The 24,243-nt window shown below is 44.4% G+C and overlaps 1 protein-coding gene and 1 long non-coding RNA gene across 6 annotated transcripts in view; one reads left to right on the top strand and one right to left on the bottom strand.

Annotated features, from left to right (window-relative positions):
* Positions 1–16,812, bottom strand: part of RTEL1 (regulator of telomere elongation helicase 1) — a 75,225-nt gene extending 58,413 nt beyond the window's left edge. For 3 of the 5 annotated variants that reach the window (XM_081916645.1, XM_081916648.1, XM_081916647.1), the window contains exons 1-8: positions 16,683–16,812; positions 13,389–13,520; positions 10,007–10,205; positions 8,116–8,209; positions 7,691–7,772; positions 6,750–6,810; positions 3,683–3,758; positions 114–198 (exon numbers count right to left, since the gene is read on the bottom strand). In XM_081916645.1, the coding sequence (XP_081772771.1) occupies positions 114–198; positions 3,683–3,758; positions 6,750–6,810; positions 7,691–7,772; positions 8,116–8,209; positions 10,007–10,205; positions 13,389–13,490 (699 nt within the window). In that variant the 5' untranslated portion in view covers positions 13,491–13,520; positions 16,683–16,812. The other 2 variants (XM_081916646.1, XM_081916649.1) reach the window with 2 other exon arrangements.
* LOC309373242 overlaps positions 1–20,458 on the top strand; it is a 139,441-nt gene extending 118,983 nt beyond the window's left edge. Inside the window, exons 2-3 of the long non-coding RNA XR_014169893.1 lie at positions 18,091–18,536; positions 19,903–20,458. This is a non-coding gene — a long non-coding RNA (uncharacterized lncRNA). The remainder of the gene's footprint in view (positions 1–18,090; positions 18,537–19,902) is intronic.
* Positions 20,459–24,243: the final 3,785 nt, after the last annotated feature.

Here is a 24,243-nt window from a genome sequence, read left to right as displayed (position 1 = left end):
TCTGTAATGTCTCCTGTACTGAGTTAATTAAGCAATTTACTGGCATATCCACCAAAATCCTCTTAAAATCTTCAGAAAAACTGACTTGAATTTTAAAGTAATACCCCACATACCTTTGGGTCCAGTAAGTAGTTATAAGGCATAAAAATGATGTCTGCCTGCTGCTTCAAACTCCGAGATAGATAGTAAGGGCAAACTCTGTTTAAAGAGAGAGGGAGGGAAATGTACACAGCACTACAAGACAACCAACGTGCTTTCCACAGTCATTTATTAAGATTCTCAGGGGTTTCTTGTCAGCTACTTGATGGGCTGGTCTTAAAGGCAGATGGTCTGGTGGGTTTACATGGGCCCGTCTCCTCTCTCATCTGAGAAACAAGAATGCTGGCAATAAATCCTTGACCCTGCAAGTGCAGCGAGATAAAAGAAGGTGGCGGTGCAGAGGCTGCTAGGAAGCTTAGCATTTAAGGTAGGCATAGGCCAACTCGGCCCTCCAGATGTTTTGGGACTACAATTCCCATCATCCCTGAACACTGGCCCTGTTAGCTAGGGATGATGGGAGTTGTAGTCCTGAAACAGCTGGAGGGCAGCATTTGCCTATGCTTGATTTAAGGCATTCGACTTTTTCACTGACATAGTCCAGCATCGACAGCCTTCTGGCAGTTCCCCTTCCTGCGAGAAGGGAGGTTACAGGGAACCAGCAGAGGAACTTCTCAGTAGTGGTGCCCGCCCTGTGGAATACCCTCTCATCAGATGTCAAGGAAATAAACAACTATCTGGCTTTTAGAAGCCATTTGAAGGCAGCCATGTTCGGAGAGGTTTTTAATGTTGGATGTTTTATTGTACTCTTAATTCTGTTGGGAGCCAATAATATTTTTAAAAAACCAGGGCTTCAACCAAGAAAATAAACTGTAAAAGAGAGAAGGAACCTTGATAAAGCATTACACAAAGGGGGGCGGGTGCTTATCATGTAGTCATTTTTCAATCACAGCTTTATAGCCCATTAAGCAAATATCTGTTTACTTAATTAGATGTGCCAAGGGGCTTATGCTTACAAAGATGGATTGTTCATGATTTAGAAAGTATAGAAAAGGGAGATTAGGAATTATCTCCCACCTGATGAGCTTATCACTGTATGAACATCAGCTACAGTGGTATAGATCCAACAGCACTTGTTTGATAATTAGTCATAGATGTCTTGGGATTTACACAGACTTGCACTGGAGATTTTGAATTCCCTAGCCAAAGGAATGCAATTCAGTCTCTAATCTTTCTATGACTAAATGAAGCAGTAAGGTACCCCACTTCTGGTACCTTTAGTGTATTTTTGGTTTCTATGGAAGCCGCCCAGAGTGGCTGGGGAAACCCAGCCAGATGGGCGGGGTACAAATAATAAATAATTATTATTATTATTATTATTATTATTATTATTATTATTATTATTATTATTTTCATATAACAGTCAATTTCCCCCCCCATGCCATTCTTTAATGAAATTCTAAATTCTGCAATACAGATTTTATTTATGATTGATTAATGCTCCTTTGGAAGGAAGGGTAAGATATACTGTATTTTTCGCCCTATAGGACGCACTTTTTCCCCTCCAAAAATGAAGGGGAAATGTGTGTGCGTCCTATGTGGCGAATGCAGGCTTTCACTGAAGCCTGGATAGCAAGGGGGGTCGGTTTTTCGCGCAGCTCTCCGCTAGCCGTGGGAGAGCTGTGCGAAGTCGGTGCCTGCACCCAGAAGCTTGGGGCTCGCTCTCTCACGGCTTGCAGATAGCAGCCTGTTCTGGGGGCTGGGGTCGGGGGAAGCTCGGGCTTCCCCCGCCCCTGGGGGGGAAAATAATTTTTTCCCCTTTATTTCCCCCCCAAAAAACTAGGTGCGCCCTATGGGGCGAAAAATACGGTAAATTTAACCAACAAATAAAACATTTGGGTTGACACTTTGTGCAATAGAGAGTCAAGTATGTAGATGTAAGTAAATGCAGCTAGCGCTTTTTATTCATAGAAAGATCATACAACAACTTGCATGGTATGGTGGTTGTAGGTGTGAGCAACAAATGACAATATCCCCACTTCAAATTTCAGCCTAGTCATGAACTCATTGGACGTTATTAAATAAAACCACTACATCTGAGTCTAAGCCTATCCACATGTTCACAGGTTTGATGTATGGCAGGGGTCTGCAACCTTTAGCACAAAAAGAGCCACTTGGACCCGTTTCCAAAGGAAAAAAAACTGGGAGCCGCAAAACTCGTCATTATAAAAATAACCTATTTGTCACTTTTTTATTATTTATTTGTTTGACCCCTCAGAATTACTCCTCCTCATAGAAATAAACGTTAAATTACGTTACCTTTTTTTGTGTGTGTGTGTTCTTCACTCCCCTTCAAAACAGTGACCAGCGTACATACCCCCTTTCAATGCAGTGACCAGCGTACATGCCCCTTACAATGTAGCGGGCGGGCAGGCGACATCGGGATGGTGCGTGACTAACGCACTCACCGCCCCCATGCGACGTCACAGTCAGTACAGCGCCCGCCACAGTGGGGAGTGTCGGGGCGCACAATGCGCCTCCTCCCCTCGCTAGTATCTGCCCCGGAGCCGCGGCAAAGGTGTAAAAGAGCCACATGCGGCTCCGGAGCCGCAGGTTGCAGACCCCTGATGTATGGATTACCAACAAAGAATGTATGAAATTGTTTGAGCACTTCATATTTAAAGAGCATTTTCCTAATATACTAGAAAAATTTCCTATATTTTACTACAGTGGTACCTCGGGTTAAGTACTTAATTCGTTCTGGAGGTCCGTTCTTAACCTGAAGCTGTTAACCTGAAGCACCACTTTAGCTAATGAGGCCTCCTGCTGCCGCCAGAGAACGAGTTCTGTTCTCATTCTGAAGCAAAGTTCTTAACCCAAGGTACTATTTCTGGGTTAGCAGAGTCTGTAACATGAAGCGTCTGTAACATGAAGCATATGTAACCTGAGGTACCACTGTATATACACGCACATCCTATATACAAATACATGCACAAATTTACTGTGCACAACGACTGAATTTTGAAAAAGGCTGTCAAAACTGAATCCTTTCCTCATTTCAGTTCAGCACTAATGCAATTATCTATTGAGAATATGCCACTAATATTATTAATAATTGTTTATTAATGAAATTTGTATACTGTCCTTCATCTGAAGATCACAGGGCATTTCACAACATAAAAATACAAAATAAGAACACAAAATACACACAAAAACAAACTAATAACCCTCCCTCCCACAAACACATTTAAAAGGCCATAAAATGTTAATCATTTTATAATGTTTTTAGAATGTTGCACTATTTTAGTGTGGTTAGCCGCCCTGAGCCCGGCTTCGGCTGGGGAGGGCGGGATATAAATAAAAAAATTTATTATTATTATTATTAATCAGCCAAGGACCTGGTTATAGAGAAACAAGTTTTGCCTGGCACCTAAAATATGCAGTGAAGGCAGCCAGCAACTTTCATGGGGAGAGAATTCCACAAAAGGGGAGCCACTGCAAAAAAGGCTCATTCTCATGTTGCCACCCTCTGGATTTCTCATGAAGGAGGCACATAAACACGGGCCTAAGATGATGAACATAGGGTCCGTGTTGGTTCATATGGGGAGAGGCATAAAGAAAGAGAAAAGTGAAGAGGAATTGTGACCTGTGCTTGTTCCCATTTTTAACCAGGTCTTCAATATCCAAGATGGAGCTGATCAGATCTTTTTCAGTGCTCTTCTCTGTAGAAAAGAAAAGAGGAGTTAGCATATTCCAGCAGATCCCAGGCTGGCTCATCTATTCCCGGCTCCTTGAACATCCCATTTGGGGCCTGCCCACCCATTCAGCAGGTAGAATGTCGGGTTCCACACTAGCAGAGAAATGTTGGCATCACTCCACAGCTGGGGGGCCAGAAGGGCTGGGCAAAGGACACCTCTGCCCAATCCAAATTCCCCAGATTGTAGCCTTAGGTCAGGGGTCACCAACCTAAGGCCCATGGGCCAGAAGCGGCCCGCGGAGGTCGTTTGACCGGCGCATGAGCCGCCCATGAACCAAGTTGCCCGCTTGCGCTAAACTGGCACAGTGCAGGGACTCACTTCCATGGTGCTGGAAATCGTGTCTGTGCAGACGCTGAAAATTGCGAACATGCATACGCCGAAAATCGTGGCTGTGCGCGTTCACACATGCTCACGATCTGGCCCACGGAGGGATCCCTACAGGACCAATTCGGCCCAGGCAAGATAAACCTTGCCGCCCCCTGCCTTAGGTGGTCAGGGTTATGGAAAGCAGGTCCTATCAAGAAAGTTTGAAAGAACTGGGCATATTTAGACTGGAGGAGAGAAGACTCGTCCTACACCAAACACTCTTCTCAGTGAGGAATGCTATGTCATCCAGGAGGCCCCTTCATCATCATAGCGGGCCCTGGGATGATAGCTTATTTTCCACTAGAAGCAGTGCCTACCTGGGCAGAAGAGAAAGGGTGATGCCCTTAGGGGTTTAATAGAAGATTGGATGATATAGCAGCAATGCCCAATTAATCAGGCCTAAAATTTTAATTGAGTTCTATCATTTTAATTTATTCATTTGATGAATCAATTAATACTGCAGCCCTAAAACAAGCAAACCTGCAAGTCCTTTCTCCCCTCTTAATTAAAAAAAGCCCTGCCTGCGATGGGGCAAGACATGGATTCATGACATCGGAGGCACCAGGTAATTTGAGTAGTGAACAGCCGGCTTCTGCTGCAACCTAGCAGAAAGCAGAAGCATTTCCCTTGAACTCTACTTGTGAACAAAATGTAGTGAGTACGATTCCACGATGACCCTGCTGCTTAAATTATATACTTTCATGTGCACCCTTAATTATCATTTTCTGGGTGCAACCACCCAACACTGCTGCTAGGCAACCTCTGCCCATTTCCTGCACAAATCACATTTAAAATTAATGCAGGTTGCGCATCAACAGCACTTGATGGATTGCTCCTTCTATCTTTAACTTACATGATTATATGAACATAAGAGCCTGCTGCTTCCACATTCCAGGAAAGGTTCCAAAAATATCTGAACATCTGTTGATTTAGTTCTTAATTATGTTTCTCATAAGATACCACATTATATGCAGATGACACACTCTGCAAGCTATGTTCGTGGATGGCACCATCTCAACCCACCCCTATTATGTGTGTGTGTGTGTGTGTGAGAGAGAGAGAGAGAGAGAGAGAGAGAGAGAATTTACTTTAACCTGAAATTATTTCTATGGTCCCCAAATTCTGGGCTCCTAGTATTCCTTATACAGGGAGGCAGCCGTTTACCTTCCTAGGCCTTATTGTCTCTGAATGTGCAAGCAGGTCACTTCACATAATGCCAACGATTGCTGAATGTGCATGGTATAATAGTCAGTGGCTTTCTAAAACCAGCTGACTACCTAGAGGCATAAGCTTGAACTTCAACACTGTTAAAATGATGGTGATGATGATCATCATTTATTATTTGTACCCTGCCCAGCTGACTGGGTTGCCCCAGCCGCTCTGGGCAGCTTCCAGCATACATGAAAACATAGTAAAACATTAAATCTTAAAAAGCTTCCCTATACAGGGCTGCCTTCAGACGTCTCATGAACGTAATATAGTTACTCATCTCCTTGACATCTGATGGGAGATGGGCGCCACCACCAAGAAGGCCCTTTGCCTGGTACCCCCCAGCTTTACTTCTTGGAAGCTATCTTCCAAGTGAAGTTTATATACTGAATAAGAATTCAATATAAGTGAGACTTTCTGACAGGATCAGAACTTCAAAAATCTATGGGATAATGGTACCTCATTGCCTAGCTACTTTTTAGCAATCTAGCAAGCTGCCTTATACGGATTCAGGTCTTTGGTTCATCTATTTCAGCATGATCCACACTGACTGGCAATGGCTAGCAGGGTTTCAGAGGAGACTTTCCCAGCCCCATCTCCCTGGGATTGCTAGGGATTAAACCTCAGACCTTCTGCATGTAAATGATGTACTTTCCCACTGAGCTTCAGCACTTCTGCATCCTATATTAAAACAGCACTATGTCTGAGAAGTCTCATTTTAGATACTGCAACATCTGCACTTATAACTGAATTCATGTGGACTAGCGCTATGGTGGCATGGTGGAGTGCTTTTCAGTAGTGTTCCTTCCGCAACGGGGAACCTCAGGCCCAGGGCCGAAATGCAGCCTTCTGTAAGTACTTCTATTCACCCTTGGGACTTTTCCCACATGTCCTCACCAGATTAATTCACTCATCTGGTCTGCACCCTCCTTGTGTGCTTTTACCTGGCTACAATTATACCTGTTGTCTACCTAAATGAGTAATGGAGAAGTGTGCATGGGGGTATATTTAGAAACCTTTACATTTTGCCTAGCCGGAATGTAGCCCACTGAACACAGGAAACTGCCACATCTGAAACTCTTAGGTCAATTTCCTAGGTGGGAATCCAGTTTCCACAGCCAGCGATTTGAGAACTAAATTAGCCAATATCTACCTGAAAGCAAAGCACAGCACAAGCGCACAGACAAGTATGGGTTGTACAATCTAAACTAGTTAATGATGCTTACAAACCTAACAAAAATGAACAGCAGAGACTGGCAGTTTTGCACGGAAGAAACAGTTACATGCAAGTAGTAAAAAGAAAGACTAATATAAAACCAGCCCAACATCAATTACCAGACTCCCAAACTGAGAATTACTTTCACAAACGTTTATTCATACCTTCCACATTGTTATAGAAATGACATGTGCGAGTTGTTATCTTCATACGGCACATGTGGATCTGCAAAACAATATAAATTCCAGTTCAGTGCATAACATAATGAAGCCCAAATAAGTGTATAATTGCACTTGCTCCCATTCACCCCTTATTTCCCTTGGAATTTAGATTGTAAGTTCCTTGCAGCAGGGACCGATCTACTTAATTTATCCAGCTCTTTAAAAAACCATGTACATTACTGGCACAATATAAATCACTACCACAAGTAGCTCTCAATAGAGGGCAACATATGATAACTGGATTTGAGAAAAATGGTTCTGCAAGCTCTCCTACAATGTTCAAGCAGAAAGTGCTGTTACTTGGCCATTTCCAGAAAATCTTTGCTGGACAATGAACAGGGAAAAACATCCATCCCTACTAAGCAGCAGAGAGTATGCTATAATTCATATAACAAGAGCCATGTAACTTGACTGCTCCATAGCAATCTATTTCATATCCATTATTGATTCTCCAATCACAACCTGCTTTTGCCCCCTCCCCCAAAGAAAAATGGTTTTTGGTTTACTTTAAACTAACCAAAATGTCCAAATAGTCACCAAAAGAAAAAGAGTTTAAAGGTTGCAAAACAAAAACAATCAGCAGGATTTAAACTTATGACTGAGAGGCCTGAGAATGTCTGGCACCAAAATGACAAAGTAGGTTTCAGGAGAACCTCTCTTTCATGTAGACCTTTCAGGTGAGATCATTCAATAATTGGGGTGCTACCACAGAGATGCCACAGATAGACACCCAGAATAGGCCATCTACCTAAGCAGTGGAGGGCTTGAACCAGAACTTTGGGATGGGCCCAGAAATGGGCTGGATGAAGTAAGTAAAATTCCCACTGCCCACAGCTCTCACTGGATGAACAAGAGTCAGTGCAGTTTTACTTTTATGCTCTTACCTGCGTATGGTTATTTTCCTGTCTTTTAACTTCAGGGTGGATGCAGAGCTGCTCTCTGGAACCCAATACACATACCTTTGGCCTATTAAATAGGGGGGGATGACACAAGAACTGACATTTTAATCAAGACAAGACACTGAAGATATACATGGTTGAGTTGTGGCAAGCATTTCAAACACGGAAATGAAGCAGGGCATAATGCATAAGCTTTTCAGCATTAACGGGCAGTATATTTTGCAATCCCTCTGTCTTGAGGAGGAGCTCCTTTACTATGGCTGCAAAATGTCTCAGCGACAGCTTATATAACCAGTGTTTTCAAAAACATTTCTATCAACAATAATACAGCTAAAACAAAAATTGCCAGACACATATATCCCAAGCTGTTTCACACCTGGAGTGAGCATCAATATCTTAAGTTTCTTTACCTGTAAACTGTGTTCTTTAATTCATTGATGGCCTGAGTAAGCTGAGAATGAGTTCTGGAGGCATAAATTATTTTAGGAACGTCAGTGTAATAAGCTGTCAAGTGGGGAAGGCGAGAAGGGGATTGGGGGGAGGAAGCAGAAAGGGGAAAAATTAGTTCTTGTTTAGTGCTAAATATATCATCAGTCTGCTTTTCCCCTTCTGGTGCTATGGTAACAACTCAGCCTGCGGAGGCAGTGGCGGATTTTGCAACTCAACTACTCACCTATAAGGAACAAGAGTGCCTATTTTTAATCACTTTAGCTAAGAGTTGTTCTATGAGGCACCTGTAGAATAAGCATCTGCACATGAAAACTAATGCCCTGATTTATACAGATTGAAGTTAGTAAGCAAAAGAGGCCCCCAAAATATCAAAATGTAAGGAAGAGTGCAAATCTGGGCTCTGCTAGACCTGAAGAGTGAACAACTACAGCAGAGCAACCATGATGGATCAACATGGATGAAATGGATGTCAACACTGTGCCACTTTGTGAAGGCTCCTTGAATTTTTTTTACTGAACTTCAGAGACAGTCATGTGAGACCATGGCATCTTGGGTGACGAAAACCTAATGATAATGTTAAATACAACATTACACCACCAGTATAATAAGATCCTAAAGAGAGGAGGAATGGGATTGCTCCTGATGTGGAATTATAGATACTGCTAGAATGTTTCAAAGGAATTGCTGGAATGTGTCAAGGGTGCACCTGACCTTGGTGAAAAAATGTTCACCCATAGATTATGGATATCCAGAGTCCACATCAGGGGTAGTCAACCTTTTTATACCTACCGCCCACTAATGCATCTTTCTTGATGGTAAAATTTCCTTACCATTGATGGAAGGAGGATTCAGCTTGTGCCGTAGAACCCCCTCCCAGCCACCTAGAATCCTGAAACGCCCACTAGTGGGCAGTAGGGACCACATTGACAACCCCTGGTCTGCATCTTATGTGGGATCACCTATGCAAGTAATCAAATTGGCACAAAAGATGGGAAGTCTAATCTTCCTGGCCCAGTTTCTAATCCCTATAAAAAGTGTTCAGAGAATTGATTCTCACTCTCTTCCTTCTTTCCTTGCTGCCGCCGCCTTTCCCACTCTTTTTTATATGTTCCCTCCCTGCACTGGTTGAGTAACTAGGACTTTTATTCCAAAATGTTAAGTGTGGTAGAAAACCTAGAAATACAGATATGATATGAAACTTTAGCAACTACATGAGCTGGAGGATGTTAGAAGGCCAAAATTTCAGTTGGAATGGGAAAAAACAAACTCTGATTGGCTCCTTTATCAATGTAATTACAATGATAATCTCAGCCTATTCTTACTCTATATTCTTTTCTAAGTGTTAACTTGCTCTCTTACATTACTTTATTTTTATGTTATAATTCAAAGTTTAGAATATCATTAACTTCCATATGAAGATAATATGATTTGAATGAAGCACTGTACATCAATAAACTGATTTGTTTCAAAGACGATCTTGAGCCTGTGGTTTGTGGTCTTTTATCACTGATTATGCGTTATTCTTTGTCCCACTGGGTTGCTAATGAGCAAATTCCAACACTGATGAAATAATCAAATTAAAAGAGTCCCCAAGTTTTTCTCTTGCTTCTGATAAAGAAAAGAAACTAACTATAACACTCAGCAATGTTTGCATAGGTTCACATGTTCCCCACCTTCCATGCACCTGAATTTCTACAACTGGGCAACTGCAATGTTTGCCAGCTTGTCACATCTCATTTTCTACTTCTTCTATAAGGTCAAACAGTCCAGTCTAAGAACCCTAGTAATATCACCTTGTAGCTTCCAAATGAACATGACATTGCTTACCGAACCACAAGACCCAGGACTTACCTGGGATATCAGCACCTGTGGTAGTGCTGCCCCAAGATGACATTGGCCGGTCAGTGAAGAGTTCTGCTCCATTCAGTCGTTGGGCTATCTTCTGTGCAGAGATGGCATCTTTGAAGTGGTCCCGCCAAGCTAGAGATGCACAAAGGAGGCATAGTGTCTTCCCCGTGCCTGTGGGACTCTCTAAAATCCCATTCACTTGCTTGAATAATGGTAACAAGTAGAGAAAAGAAATAATTAGAAAACTGGGCATTCACTTTAACTGCCAGCTAATTGCCAAGCATTTTCCCCATGAGTCTGTACAGAAACAAGTAAGTGGCTGACAAATGCTGGCAGCCTGGATGGAAGACAGGTTGCTAGGTAGCAGATTAGGCAGGGTGAGCTATAACTAGGAAAGCTAGGGCAGCTTCCTCTAGCTGCTCAGTTAGAACCTAACTCTTAAGGAGAGAACCAAACTAGTAACGGGGATTACAGCTGGCCACCTGGTCTTCTCTGGAAGTTAGCACTCCAAACAGGATGATGCACACATATCATCTGGACTGTATGTTTTAGTTAAATTGACCAAGAACAATGTTCTCTCTAGCTGTCACTGTATAGCTTAATCTGCATAAATCATTTGACTCAGCATTTACTGGAGAATTTATATGTCCACAGTAATTTAATACCCTGCTGTGAGCAGCCTGTTCTAGAAGTATCGTCCAACTCTGATTCTATGACGTTAGAAACTTCAACTAAAGCTCTCTTTCTGACTTGTTGTTTTACCAGACTGGGAAAGGAAAATGTAGCAAGACAGAGCTCCAAAGGTTATTCTAATCTAGAGCCATCTCTGACTGAAATACTTAAGGAAGGAACACACATTGTTGGTGACAGTGAGAAGGTTGTTGACAGACTTAGTTTTAGGGCAAACATGCCAAAGTTCTTATGCACTAATATTATGATCACAAGTTTTACTTGATCTGTTTAAATTAGTTGGCACTTCAAACTGGTGTTGAGGCAGAGTTAAACGATTGTTCCAAGTCTGACAACAGGAACTCTGTGATTTGGAACTCTTGGAGAGGGGAAAAAACCTCTGCTGCTGAATTGCATTTGAAATTATGCACACTTTTTACAGAGCAGTGTCCCTGAAACTCATGTACAGCATTACAGCAATGGCAAGGCCTGCATGTCACTTTGTAAACAGATCCCCTTGCTTCTACAACAGCTGTTAGAGCACTTGTGTAGGACAGTGATAATAATAAAGATTTACAAAATGGCCTCTGAGCACAATGGTTCCTTAAGAGATTTTCTTGCAGACGTGCAAAAGAGATAATGGAATGCATGGTCTCAGTTCTCAAGCCTTAAGAACAGATTGTATGAACATAAGGTCTACTTATTTGCTTCTTTCCCCTCATCTGCAAGTGTAAGAGAAATCCCACCTACCCACTTCTCTACAAACAGATCTAATGCGATACGTCTGGCACTAACAAGAGAAGGGTTTGCAAAATAGCCTCTTTTCAGGAAGTGTTAAGCAGGTTTCATATGTTCAAAATGCATCTGTTCTGAACAGTATAAAAATATATCTCAAAAACAAGAAATGGAAGTCAATGTCTTGAATTTAGCCAATTTCAACTGACGGGAATTTATGCAAGATTTTAAGTTACAAAGAATACTTATTTGGGAGTGAAATTGAACATTACACAAATGCATTTCTCCTTGTGCACTGGGACTTCACTCTCCTCTCCTCCCCACTACAAACTTTCACATTTCCCCAGAAAGTGCTCCAGAAGGTTCACCTACCCTGCAGAAAATTATTTTGAGAGCATGTAAGGGGGTGGGGGAAGGCAAGACCCTGCGGCACAAGTAGAGCCCATTCCACTTGCACGTGAACATAGTTTAGATACAATCCTAAACACAATCCTAATCCAAAATTCAGTACCACTGAGTTCCATGGCACTTACTCCCAGGAAACTGACAACAGTATATGAGTATATGATTTGCTGCCTTAGGACTTACTTCTAAATAACAAGCATTGCAGTTTCTTGATTATTAATAGCAGCATGGTGAGTGACGCCAATCTGAAATTTTATAATTGCAGATGGAAGCATTCTCTAAGATGCTTGCTGTGACATGTGTGCATCTAAAATCAAGAATGTGATTTTTTTCTTTCGGAACTATTGGTTTCTATCCCTTGCAGATTTATGAAAATTACATAAATCAACTAAATCAACAGTTTCATGCAAATTTACTTGAAAGTAGGTACTACTAGGTTCAGCAGTTTACACTGGAGTAAGCACACAAAGGATTGCAGTCTAAATTATTTGCAGTCTAAATTATTGCACTCTTATTATTTAAATAGCATTTCTCCTGAATGCTCTCAGCACTTCATATTCTATAACAACAGTAATCTTTACAACATGGCAATTTTTTTAGCATTATACTGCATTGTACCTTTTCATTTACAGATAGATAGCCGTGTTGGTCTGCCATAGTCAAAACAAAAAAAATTCTTTCCAGTAGCACCTTAAAGACCAACTAAGTTAGTTCTTGGTATGAGCTTTCGTGTGCATGCACACTTCTTCAGATACTTCTTCGGGTATCTGAAGAAGTGTGCATGCACACGAAAGCTCATACCAAGAACTAACTTAGTTGGTCTTTAAGGTGCTACTGGAAAGAATTTTTTTTGTTTTGTCCCTTTTCATGAGTGAGTTGAGAAATGACCCATTTACTTCCAAGCTCACAATACTTCATTTACTTAATCAGAACATTATACTACCATTTACAACTGTGAATATTAGGCAGATAATTTTGTAGAATGAACAAATTTAGTTCAAAAATGCAATATAACATGAAAATCCCAAAATAGTTTATCCAATTAAAAATAAAAAAATTGTCCATGATATTCACAGTCAAGCAGGCCACAAGTATATATGCTCTGCTGTCTTTGAATCCTCCCAAAGATACTTATAAAACAAACAACTGTGTCATTCACCACGCCAAGCCTGCATTTCATTCGATGGGAGCCAAAACTGAACACATATAAATAATAAAACTCACTTCAAGAAGACATTTTGAACCAGTGTACTTTTGCATCTATTTGAAACATTCAAAACTTATAAAACAATGGCTTGGTCAGCAATCTCATGGTGTTATGCATAATATATGCACATTTCCCCCCTGTATATATTATGTATTGTGTAATACTGCAACTATGTCTGAGAGCAAACTAATGGTAACCAGGAGTAATCTATTCTTTCCCAACAAAACATCCCAAATGCTGGACCTTACATTATTTCAGAGATGTTAGCATGACTAGTCTCTAAATTTCCTGCTCTTGACACACATTATTAAACATTGTTCAAGAAGTGCCCTGCAGAGTTCTCTGGCTGGGATTTCTCAGATTACTCACCTTTTGCAGGCATTCCAGCACTTTAGACATGTATTCTTCCTGACATTTGTAGGGTTGAAATGGGAAGTCCACAGTGATGCCATTCAATTTTATTTGGGGCATATTTCATCAGACATGTCAGGATCTCAGAGTCTGAAATCAACAACACACTTCCTTAAGTTAAAGGTGTCATTTTGCTAAAATACAGTATTAACAAGGACAGTGTTTTCAAACTCCCCCTCCCAATTCCTATTTTGGAGGCGGGCAAAGAAATCATGTAAATCTAAGCCCCTCGAGGAACAGAACCAGTTTGGATCCGGCAAACCCACAGTTGCTTCTGCCTCTGCCCCTGCAACAGTCCATTTTGTGACCCTTTGCTTGGTATTAATTGTGGGAATATTGGCGGCTGCAGCAGTTTTTTGTCCACCAAGCTCTCTGCAGGTGTGGTGATGGTCTTTGCACTGGGACACCTTCACAATCCTAATCCCAGCCAGTCAGCAACATAATGGGGTAAGATTAGTTTCTTAGGCTTACTTTAGAACTTCCCTTTTCCAAATGATAAAAGACCAAACACTTTGCTTTGCAGTCTACCCATTTAGTCTGGAATAACACAAGTTAGACTTGCTAACAAACAACAAAATCATGAAACAAAAGGATCACCTGCCATTTACAAAGTATCGTTTCTGGAGCACTTTGCACTACTGTACAGTCATACCTTGGCTTTCAAACAGAATGCGTTCCAGAAGTCCGTTCGAGTTCAGAAACATTCGGAAACCAAGGCGTGGCTTCCGATTCGCTGCAGGAGCATCCTGCAGCCAACTGGAAGCTGCGGAAGCCACACTGGACGTTCAAGCTTCCAAGGCAAAGTTCGCAAACCGGAACACCTACTTCCGGGTTTGTGGCGTTCGAGTTCCAAGTTGTTTGTGAACTAAGCTGTTCGAAAACCAAGGTACGACTGTATTTGACCATGGTCAAATAATGTTGTCAACTGACTAGGTGCAATTTAGTCTTGGCATAGTTCAATTCTATGCACAATCATTCAAAGGTACCACTGAATCCAATGGGATTTACTCCCAAATAAGCATGCACAGGATTATGGCCCAAAGTCGGCAATCTTCTGGACGTTTCCCTGGGAACAAGCTCCAGAGAACTCAATGATGACGCTTTTAAGTAGAGAATATAGAATTGTGGTGTATCACTGCAATCCCAATCCCAATTAGGCCCTGCCATCTTTGCCCGCCACTCACACCAACCAGGGCAGAAAGTCCTGCCCTGGACATGTTGCCAATGCTATCAAGCAATACGGCAGAGGGGCTGGCTCAGGATCCAGTGGATCCCAGACCAGCTCCTCCCAGTTCCCCAGAACTGCCAATTCTGAGGCTTTCCACAGGCTGCTGTGGGGATTCCACTGGCAATACTTCTATCGATCCGCATGTTTAGTGGGCAGAATGATGAGTTCTTCATTGCCCAATCCACCCAGTGCAGAAGAGGTTTGAATTGCAGCCTGTCGCTTCACCTTTAAAGCATATCTCTTTATGCATAGCAGCTGGTTATTTTGAACATTCCAGAAACAACTGGCAAGATTTAACTTTGAAAAACTGTGACTTCTTAATGTTCAAAATAAATCACTATGCCAAATGAATGGTCTGGGCCCACTTAATGCTACAGTATTGCCTGAAGGTGTGTAAATCTGGTCAATTTTATTTTATTTATATTTCATCTTTCCTCCATGGAACTTAAGAAATGCAGTTGCCCAGACATTACTATTGTTTATTATATTTCTATACAGCCCTTCAGAGGTGCCAACTTGAATAAAATATGGGGGGGGCACATAAGCCCCGCCTCACATTAACCATCACAAGACACAGCACACACACTCCATTTGAATTGCAATGCCCGGCCTCCTCAAATGTTTGGGGGGGCACTGGTGGAGGAAGAGGAGTGCAGGGGGGGTAGTGCCCTGTCCCTGGCAACACATTCCCAGCAAATGCGCCCTGCCCCCCGACACATGCCAGCCACGCCCCTGCCTGCTGACTCCTATGCTGCCTTTCATCCAAGGATCACAGGGAAGTTTACAATATAAAAACCACAAGTTTAAATTGCCATAAATTGTTTAATTAGCCAAAGGCCTGCAAGAAGAGAATGTCTTTGCCTGGTGCCTAAAGATTTGTAGTGAAGGTACCAGGCAAGCCTCCCTGGGGAGAGCATTCCACCAGCAGGTAGCCACTACAAAAAAGGCCCATTCTCGTGTTGCTGCCCCCTGGATCTTCAGTCCCAGCCTTGCTTAACTTTGGCAAGGCTGTTCTATACGTGTTCAGTCTGATCACAGCGCCATGGCAGAGCACCACCCACGTGTAATCCCTGACATTTCCAGATAACAGGATTTTAATCAGCAGGACCTTGGAAAGGAGCTCACAGTTGGAGCAATTGTGCTAGATGAACTGATGGGTTTGATCTGATATGAGGAAGCTTCATGAGCTTACATTTAAACAGGAAGCACAGTTCAGTGGTAGAACACACAATCAAGGTTCCCGTATCCTTCGTTGACATCCCACTTAGTAAGACTGGGAAAGGCATCTACTGAGTCAGAGTAGGCCATCATTCTTAACCTGTGGATCCCCAGATGCTGTTGGACTACAACTCCCATCATTCCTAGCCAGCATGACCAGTGGTCAGGGATGATGAGAGTTGTAGTCCAACAGGTTGAGAAACACTGGGCTAGATGGATGCACTGTATTTGGGCTCAGATCTCTCAGCAGAACCGAAGAGTCTGAGCCCGAGTTTGACTCTCCCCTTCCTGGTGTCCCGCAAACAGCCCTGCGGACCTCGAAGGGCGGCATTTAGAATGAATTACTCAATATTCAGAAGCATCGCCGCCTCCGGCCAGACATGGCAAAGCCCAGCCATCCCCGCCAGGACTGCGGGTGAGGGCGGCAGGAGGGATCTCAGAACCATGGAGCTGGGCGGGACCCCCAAGGGTCATCTAGTCCAACCCCCTACAATGCGAAAACTCGCGGCCCTTCACACGCCGCTGGGCTACGACTTACAAAGCCCCAATTGGGCGCGCTGACTGGATTTCAAATCCTGAGGGGGCCACCCCTGGGCCTAAAACACAGCCCCCGCCGCCGCCTCCTCCTCCATCATCCATTCATCCCAATTATCTAGGGACGGGGCTATTACCCTCCGGGCTCCCTTCGCCGCTCCTCAGGCAAAGGACCGGAGGGCACGGGGAAGGCGGCCCGCTGAGGTGAGGCGGACCCGAGTAGGCCTCAAAAGCCTCCCGCCACCCGCCGGTAACAAAGTCCCCTCACGCACCTCCGAGTCAGCCCCGCCCCTTTTCCTGGGAGCCCGCGCCGCGCCACGTGACGCCTCCTCCGCAACCCCATTCGCCAAGCGGCTCTCCTCCTGTTCCCGCTCACGAGAGAGGGAGAGAGTGTCGCCGGCTTCCCGTGATCTCGCGAGGCTTCCTCGAGGCGTTGCCCAGGCAACGGCAGGAGGAAGGCCTGGCTGCGGCTGCTTCTCCCCTCAGCCGTTTTTTCTCCCTCCCTCCCTCTCTGCCTCTTCTCTCGGCTTGAGGGGAGGCGAAGAGGCCTAGCGTCGTTGCCATGGAAGTCGAAGGGGCTTCGGATTTTCCGCGGTCGGCGGTCTGCTTTTACCCCTTCAGCCGCCTCAGTCAGAAATGGAGAGGAGGGGGGGACCCGACCCCCTCTCAGCGCCCCCCACCCCAAAGAAAAGCATTATTGTTGTTTAGTCGTTTAGTCGTGTCCGACTCTTCGTGACCCCCTGGACCACAGCACGCCAGGCACTCCTGTCTTCCACTGCCTCCCGCAGTTTGATCAGGCTCATGTTTATGATCAAGATCAAGATAAATTTATTGTCATTGTCCGTATATACACAGTATACACAACAACGAAAATCAAAGACCGGGTTCACACACACACTTGCACGTATCTCCAACACTCTCATCCCATTCAGACACAATCTATAAAACACAACATAATCTCGAAGTTTGTAGCTTCGAGAACACTGTCCAACCATCTCGTCCTCCGTCGTCCCCTTCTCCTTGTGCCCTCCATCTTTCCCAGCATCAGGGTCTTTTCCAGGGAGTCTTCTCTTCTCATGAGGTGGCCAAAGTCTTGGAGCCTCAGCTTCAGGATCTGTCCTTCCAGTGAGCCCTCAGGGCTGATTTCCTTCAGAATGGAGAGGTTTGATCTTCTTGCAGTCCGTGGGACTCTCAAGAGTCTCCTCCAGCACCAGAATTCAAAAGCATCAATTCTTCAGCGATCAGCCTTCTTTATGGTCCAGCTCTCACTTCCATACATCAGTATTGGGAAAACCATAGCTTTAACTATACAGACCTTTGTTGGCAAGGTGATGTCTCTACTTTTTAAGATGCTGTCTAGGTTTGTCATTGCTTTCCTCCCAAGAACCAGGCGTCTTTTAATTTTGTGACTGCTGAGTGCCTGATCACCTCATCTGTCTCCTGAGAAACCTCTATGTGGGACAAGAAGCTACAGTTAGAACTGGATATGGAACAACTGATTGGTTCAAAATTGGGAAAGGAGTACAACAAGGCTGTATATTGTCTCCCTGCTTATTTAACATATGCAGAATTCATCATGTGAAAGGCTGGGCTGGATGAATCCCTAGCCGGAATTAAGATTGCCGGAAGAAATATCAACAACCTCAGATATGCAGATGACACAACCTTGATGGCAGAAAGTGAGGAGGAATTAAAGAAAAGCATTGCCCTCCCCTATTATAGCGCTTTGAGGGGGGGCTTAAAGTGCTTCTCCGTTATCCTTACAGCAGCCCCGCAGGGCAGAAAGGCGTTTTCCCAATGGATTATTCACGCTCACGTTTCAGAGGAACAAAAACAGTAACATTTGCCTTGAATTAGGCACCCTCTTCCATTGTCTCCCCAGACAGACGGATAACCACAACAACATGCCACGGAGCTCCGGCCTCCCCCCCAGAAGGCTCCTCTCTTCCATCCTTGCACAACAGCCCAGCAAGGGAGGCTAGCCTGACAGCTAAATGGTACCCGGAGTCCCTCAGTTTGCTTCCACACAATGAACGTGCTTTGTTAAGAACATAAGAAGAGCATCGGCTCAATCTAGTCAGGCATCCTGTTCTCACTGTGGCCCACCAGATGCCTGCGAGGAACTTGTAAGCAGGATTTGAGCAGAGGAGCACTTGTGCAGTTTCCAGCAACTGGTATTCAGAAGCACTGCAGCCTCCAACATTCAAAGTCTGCCCAGTCCTGTGTTGATTGTTAAAACTCCAGCAACCAGAGGGCGTTAGATAGGCACCAGTGGACTGCCTTCTGCCAAGCCTTGGTCTTAATCAGCTGACAAGTGTTCCCCTAAAGATTCAGGATGAGGCCTCTCCTAACCTTCTAACCATAACAGCCTGGAGACCTGTAACAACATGAATTTCAATAGGGACTCACTCTCCAACTGTTTGGCTTTACTCGCCCCCCCCCCCAAGGCATGCTCACATCAATGTCCTGAGACAGCGCGCAAAACGTTTCTCCCCTTTCTCCACCCCATGCAGAATTGCAAGGGGTCACTTCATCTGGCTGGTAAGAAGTTGGTCGGAGTTTAGAGCCCAGCCAGGGCTGGCTGTGGGCAGAATCCTGGCATTGTTGGGGGTTGTACTAGATGACCCCTGGGATCACTTCCAACTCTACCATGCTATAATTCTATCGAGCAGCTAAAGGAACGGGCGGAGGAGCAAGATGGGGAACAAGGGGAGGCACAACCACACCCCAACAGCACACTCTGGCCTGACCCATGGTGGCCTCATCCCACTTTGCCCCCCCCTTCTTATTAATTCAGCTACCTGGCAGCCCAGCAGCCTGGCCCCTGTTTGCCAGCTGATGTCACAAAGTGCTGCTTTGCAAGCAAGCCTTATAATGCCCTGCAAGAGGGATACCTGTCAGATGATGGTGAGATACTTGCGAGAAAAGGCCTCAGAGGCTATTGTGGCTTCATGAGCAAATGAAAGAAGGGGAAGTTGCCATGTATACAAACTGCAACTTGGAAGTCATGGTATGTTAATTCCATGGGGAATCCATTCCCCATATGTGCCAGGAGGTTGTGGCGCCAACCTGAGCAAAACGGGGCTGGGGTGGGGAGTAGGCTCGTTTCGCCCCAACCCCTTGCCCCACTCCTTCCAAGCAAGGGGTTGGGCCGTCGTGTGCCCAGGCAGGAGCAGTGAGCGTTGGCAGCCAGTGGTGACGTGGGCATGGGCAGCATGGCAGGGCTGCTTGTTCTGCCTCCCTCCTTTCCTGAGTCCGCTGTGCTGCTGCTGAGCTGCTCTGTGCCACACAGGAGAAGGAGGGATATGGCTGGGGGGAGGCAGCAGACTAAGGAAGGGAGGGAGCTGGGAAGGCAGATTGGGGGGGGGGGAGAGAAAAAATATTGAGGGGGCTGTACCCCAGAAGAAAAGCACTGGGAAGGGCCCACGGGACCCCTGTCCCCTAGAGCTGATGCCTATGCCAAGAAAATACAATGTCCTTCTTTCTTCACAGGGCCATGGTTTGGGAAAGGCTGCGGCCAAGCAGCAGCAGCAGCCCAGTGGTGCCATGGGGAAACCCAGAATTTGCAAGTATGCTGTGACCTTCTGTGGCAGGGGAAGTGTTTCCCAGTCATCTTGCCAGCTGGAGGAGGCCTGATTTCGATATTCCTATAGTTTTACGGGAAGTGTTTATCTGTGGTCCACCTGGGCAGGACAAGGACCTCTCCCATGCCAACACCACATCCCAAGGTTGGGCCTGGGCAGTTTTAGGATGGCATGACCAGTGTGCTTACACTGGGCATCACGCTGCAAAGGGTGCCAAAACAATGCTGAAGAGCAAGAAGGAAGGGTGCTGAATTTTAGCATTGCACAGGGCACCTTTTAAATTTGAGAGCCCAGTGTCCACTCTGGTTGGGAATGCTTCTGTCGAGATGAATCCCAGAATTCTCCCCACTCACATCCTTCCTATAAAAAAAGAAAAAAATATCAATGTTTGGTTCAGAATAGGTACTACACCCTCACTAAAGGAGATTGTATGGATGATTCACCAAATGATGACATGTGTACCTGAGCTTTGTCGCGTATTCCACACGGCGGTTTCAGCGAAACACTAAGAGTTCCAGGTTTTTCCAGTGCAGTCTTTTTAATGTGAGCTATATACAGGCATTTACAAAAGAAACAGTCCATACAGAGTACTTACAAACGAATACTCTCCACCACAGCACCACCACACTACAGCACCCCCCCCACCCCCACTGTTAAACAGGCTTTCCTTTTAAAACAGGTGATAGCCAATCACACTAATCACACTCCTGCTGAGTCACTCTGACCCAGCAGAGTATTGCATCATCCTGTTGAAGCCTGCAGACTTATCCAGTATCCTGCGAATCCCAACACTCCTCCTTAAGTCAAAGGCTTGAGACCTAATAATTCTCTTAAGTCTCGAAATTTAGGAGCATCCAAACATTTTGTATACAAATCTGCCACATTACATTTTGTGTTACAGTGCTGTACCTTTAACACATTTCTCTCCAAAGCATTTTTCACATTTCCGTATCTTATAGCTATATGTTTACTCTTGCTTTTAAAGTTCTGTTGGTTGGCAAGCTGTTGTGCAGCCATGTTGTCACTTAGCAGAGTGATTGGCATTTCAGAAGGTATTCCAAGTTCTTTTGTTAGACAAGCAAACCACTCTATTTGTGACACACATTCGCTTATGGATGAGTACTCTGCTTCACAAGTACTTGTGGCAACAAATGTTTGTTTCTGGGATTTCCACTGAACCAGGGCATTTCCAATATAGATGGCATAGCCAGTGGTAGACTTTCCATTTTCTCTGTCCCCCCAGCTGGCATCAGCGTATGCATACACTTGCTGATCATATCCTGTATCCAGCATCAGTTTGTAATCTTTTGTGCCTTTCAGATACCTTAGGATTCTTTTAAGTGCTACCCAATCTCTCTGAGCCGGGTCTGCACTTCTTTGGCTTAACATGTGCACTGCCAATGTTATGTCGGGTCTTGTCCAACAAATATAACAGAGAACCCAACAGAGAATGAAATGCTGTTGCATTTTCACATTTTTGCCCTTCTGGTTCATTTTTGTACTGGGTAGTTATGGGAGTGTCAACCTCATTTGCCCTCTCCATTCCATATGTCTTCAGTAACTTTTCGATTTTTTCATTCTGACTCAGAGAGTAGATGCCCTTTTCATTTCTCTGAACCTCTACTCCTAAGTAATTCTGAATCTCTCCCAAATACTTCAGTTTGTATTTGTTACCTAGGCTGTTTATAAACCAAGACACTTGCTTTTGTGCAGTTGTTATTAGACAGATATCGTCAACATACAAAAGTAAATAACAAACACTTCCTTGCACCATTGCTGAATATAATCAGGAATCAGCCAGGCTTTGTTTGAATCCCATCTTTTTCAAAGTTGTGTCTATGCATTCATGCCATAGACGTGCACCTTGGTGTAAACCGTATAGTGCCCTTTGCAGCTTTAACACCATGCTGTCTTTTTCCAGCTCATAACTTGGTATTTGCTGTAAATACACCTTGGCGTCAATGGGAACATTTAAATATGCTGAGGCAACATCAAAATGATTAACTTTTAACCCTCTCAGACTTGCCATTGCTAAAACTGATTTTACTGTTTCAGCCTTTGCTGTTGGGGCAAACACTTCATCATAATGTATCATTTTTCTTTGTGTAAAGCCCCTTGCAACCAGCCTGGCTTTCCTCTAACAACTACCATCAGCCAGCTTTTTCACTTTAAAAACCCACTTACAGCTTATGGGCTTTTTACCTTCAGGCAATTCTGTAGGTACAAACACATTGTTGTTTAGCAGAGAGTTATACTCTGCCTGCATTGCCTTTAACCACGCCTCTTTCTCTAGAGTAGGTAACTCTTGCACTTTTTCAAAGTTTTCTGGCTCAGTTACACAAACCTGGTTTATGGTGGCTGGGAACCCATAACGGTCTGGAGGTTGACCTTTATTACTTCTTGCAGACCTCCTTGGTTCATTAATCTCACCCCCTGGGCTACCTTCAGGACTGTTTTTGGGGTGGATTGATTCTGAAGATTTACCTCCTCCTGTCCCTGTTGCACTTTCTTCTCTCCCCTGCTCCATGCTAGCAGCTGGAGAAAAATGCTCAACCTTTACCTCCTCCCTTTCAGTTTCTCTGGGAGAGCTGCCAATTCTTAGCTTTGTTTCAACTGCCTTATCAGGTACGCTCGGCAGTAAAACTTTTCCTGGCAGCAGGTTTGCATGTATCTTGGGCCAATTTCTTTGCTCATTAAAGCTGGCTGATCGACTATAACTCAAAAGATTTTTATCATCTTCAAACCTGTAGCCTTTCGTACCACTTTCATACCCAAGAAAGAGCAACTGCTGTGCCCTTTTCCCACCTTTTCTTCGGTTCTTTACAGGTATGTCAACCCACGCCTTTGTCCCAAAGATTCTCAAATGTTGCAAACTGGGACTTTTGTTATAGAGAAGCTTATAGGGTATGTCATCTAGTACCCTTGACCACAAGCGATTCCCAATATAATTCGCAGTCTTAATACTCTCAGCCCAGTACTTAATTGGAAGATTTGCATCTGCTAACAATGCTTTCATTTGTGTCTGCAAGACACCTCCCCTACACTCTGCTACTCCGTTCTCCTGAGGCGTTGCCACATTGGTAAGTCTATGTTTAATCCCTTGGGAACGCAACCAGCTTCTTAGGGAGCTTGCCATAAACTCTCCTCCCCTGTCTGTCTGAATAGAGCACACCTTTTCGCCAAGTTGCCTTTCTACCCTTCTTACCCAGAATTTCAAAGTTTGGGCAACGTCAGACTTTTGCTTTAATAGATAGACCCAGCCAAATCTAGAATAGTCATCCACTAGGATCAAACAGTACTTGTTATGGGAGACACTTGGTGGAAAAGGACCAGTTACATCAGCATGAATCAACTCCAGTGGTTTTTTGGTTTCTCTCTGGCTTGCTCTTGCTACTGGGCAAGCCCTGCTTTTAACCTCCTTGCAGATATTGCAGTCTAAGTAATTATCACAACTCCAATGTTTTGTTTAGCACCTTATAGCTAGCATGAGCCAGACGCCTGTGCAGGAGATGAATACACATATCATGGGTTGGGACATTTTGCACATTCGCAACCTTAGACTCACACTGCAGTACATACATATTAGTTCTAAGGTTAGCATTTGCCAATACAGCCCCATTTTGTTTTATCTGGCACTGATCTCCCACAAAGTTTACTTCAAAGCCTGCTTTTGCCAAGTCAGGAATGCTCAGGAGATTGTTTTGCAAACTAGGCACACACAACACATTCCTGAATGTGTGTCCCAGTTGTGGGAACACAACCTCCCCCTCACAAACCACATTAGCTTTCTGGCCCGTAGCAAGACTTACATGTTTTTTGTTTGAAGCCCTAGCATCAGTTAGCAGTCCTTTTCTTTTACAAAAGGTTTGAGAAGCTCCACTGTCCATAACCCACAGCTCTTCATTTTCTTGGCCATCTGCAGACACCCAAGCGGTAGACTCTCTCTGCTGCCTCCTGTGCTTCTGCTGTTTTTGTTGTTTTCTCGGGCAGTCCCGCAGCAGATGTCCACTGGACCTGCAGCAAAAACACCTTTTTACTTTGTTGACCACCGGCTGGTCTGCAGCAGCTCCTCCTGGCTGTTTCTCCAGCTCCTGACACCTCTGCTCTTTCCGGCTGTTGTTCCCTCTGGGATGCTCCAACAGCTGGGCTGAGGTCATCTTTCGCTCTGCATACCTGTCCTCCTCTGCATACAACCGTCCGGTAACGTATTCCAGAGTCAGCTTATCAGTCTCTACCGACTCGAGGGAGT

Source organism: Podarcis melisellensis (genome assembly GCF_964234715.1).
Source record: "Podarcis melisellensis genome assembly, chromosome: 6".
NCBI classification, from domain to species: Eukaryota; Metazoa; Chordata; class Lepidosauria; order Squamata; family Lacertidae; genus Podarcis; species Podarcis melisellensis.
The sequence above is the reverse complement of the archived record's forward strand: the minus strand, read 5'-3'. Positions and strand labels throughout refer to the sequence as shown.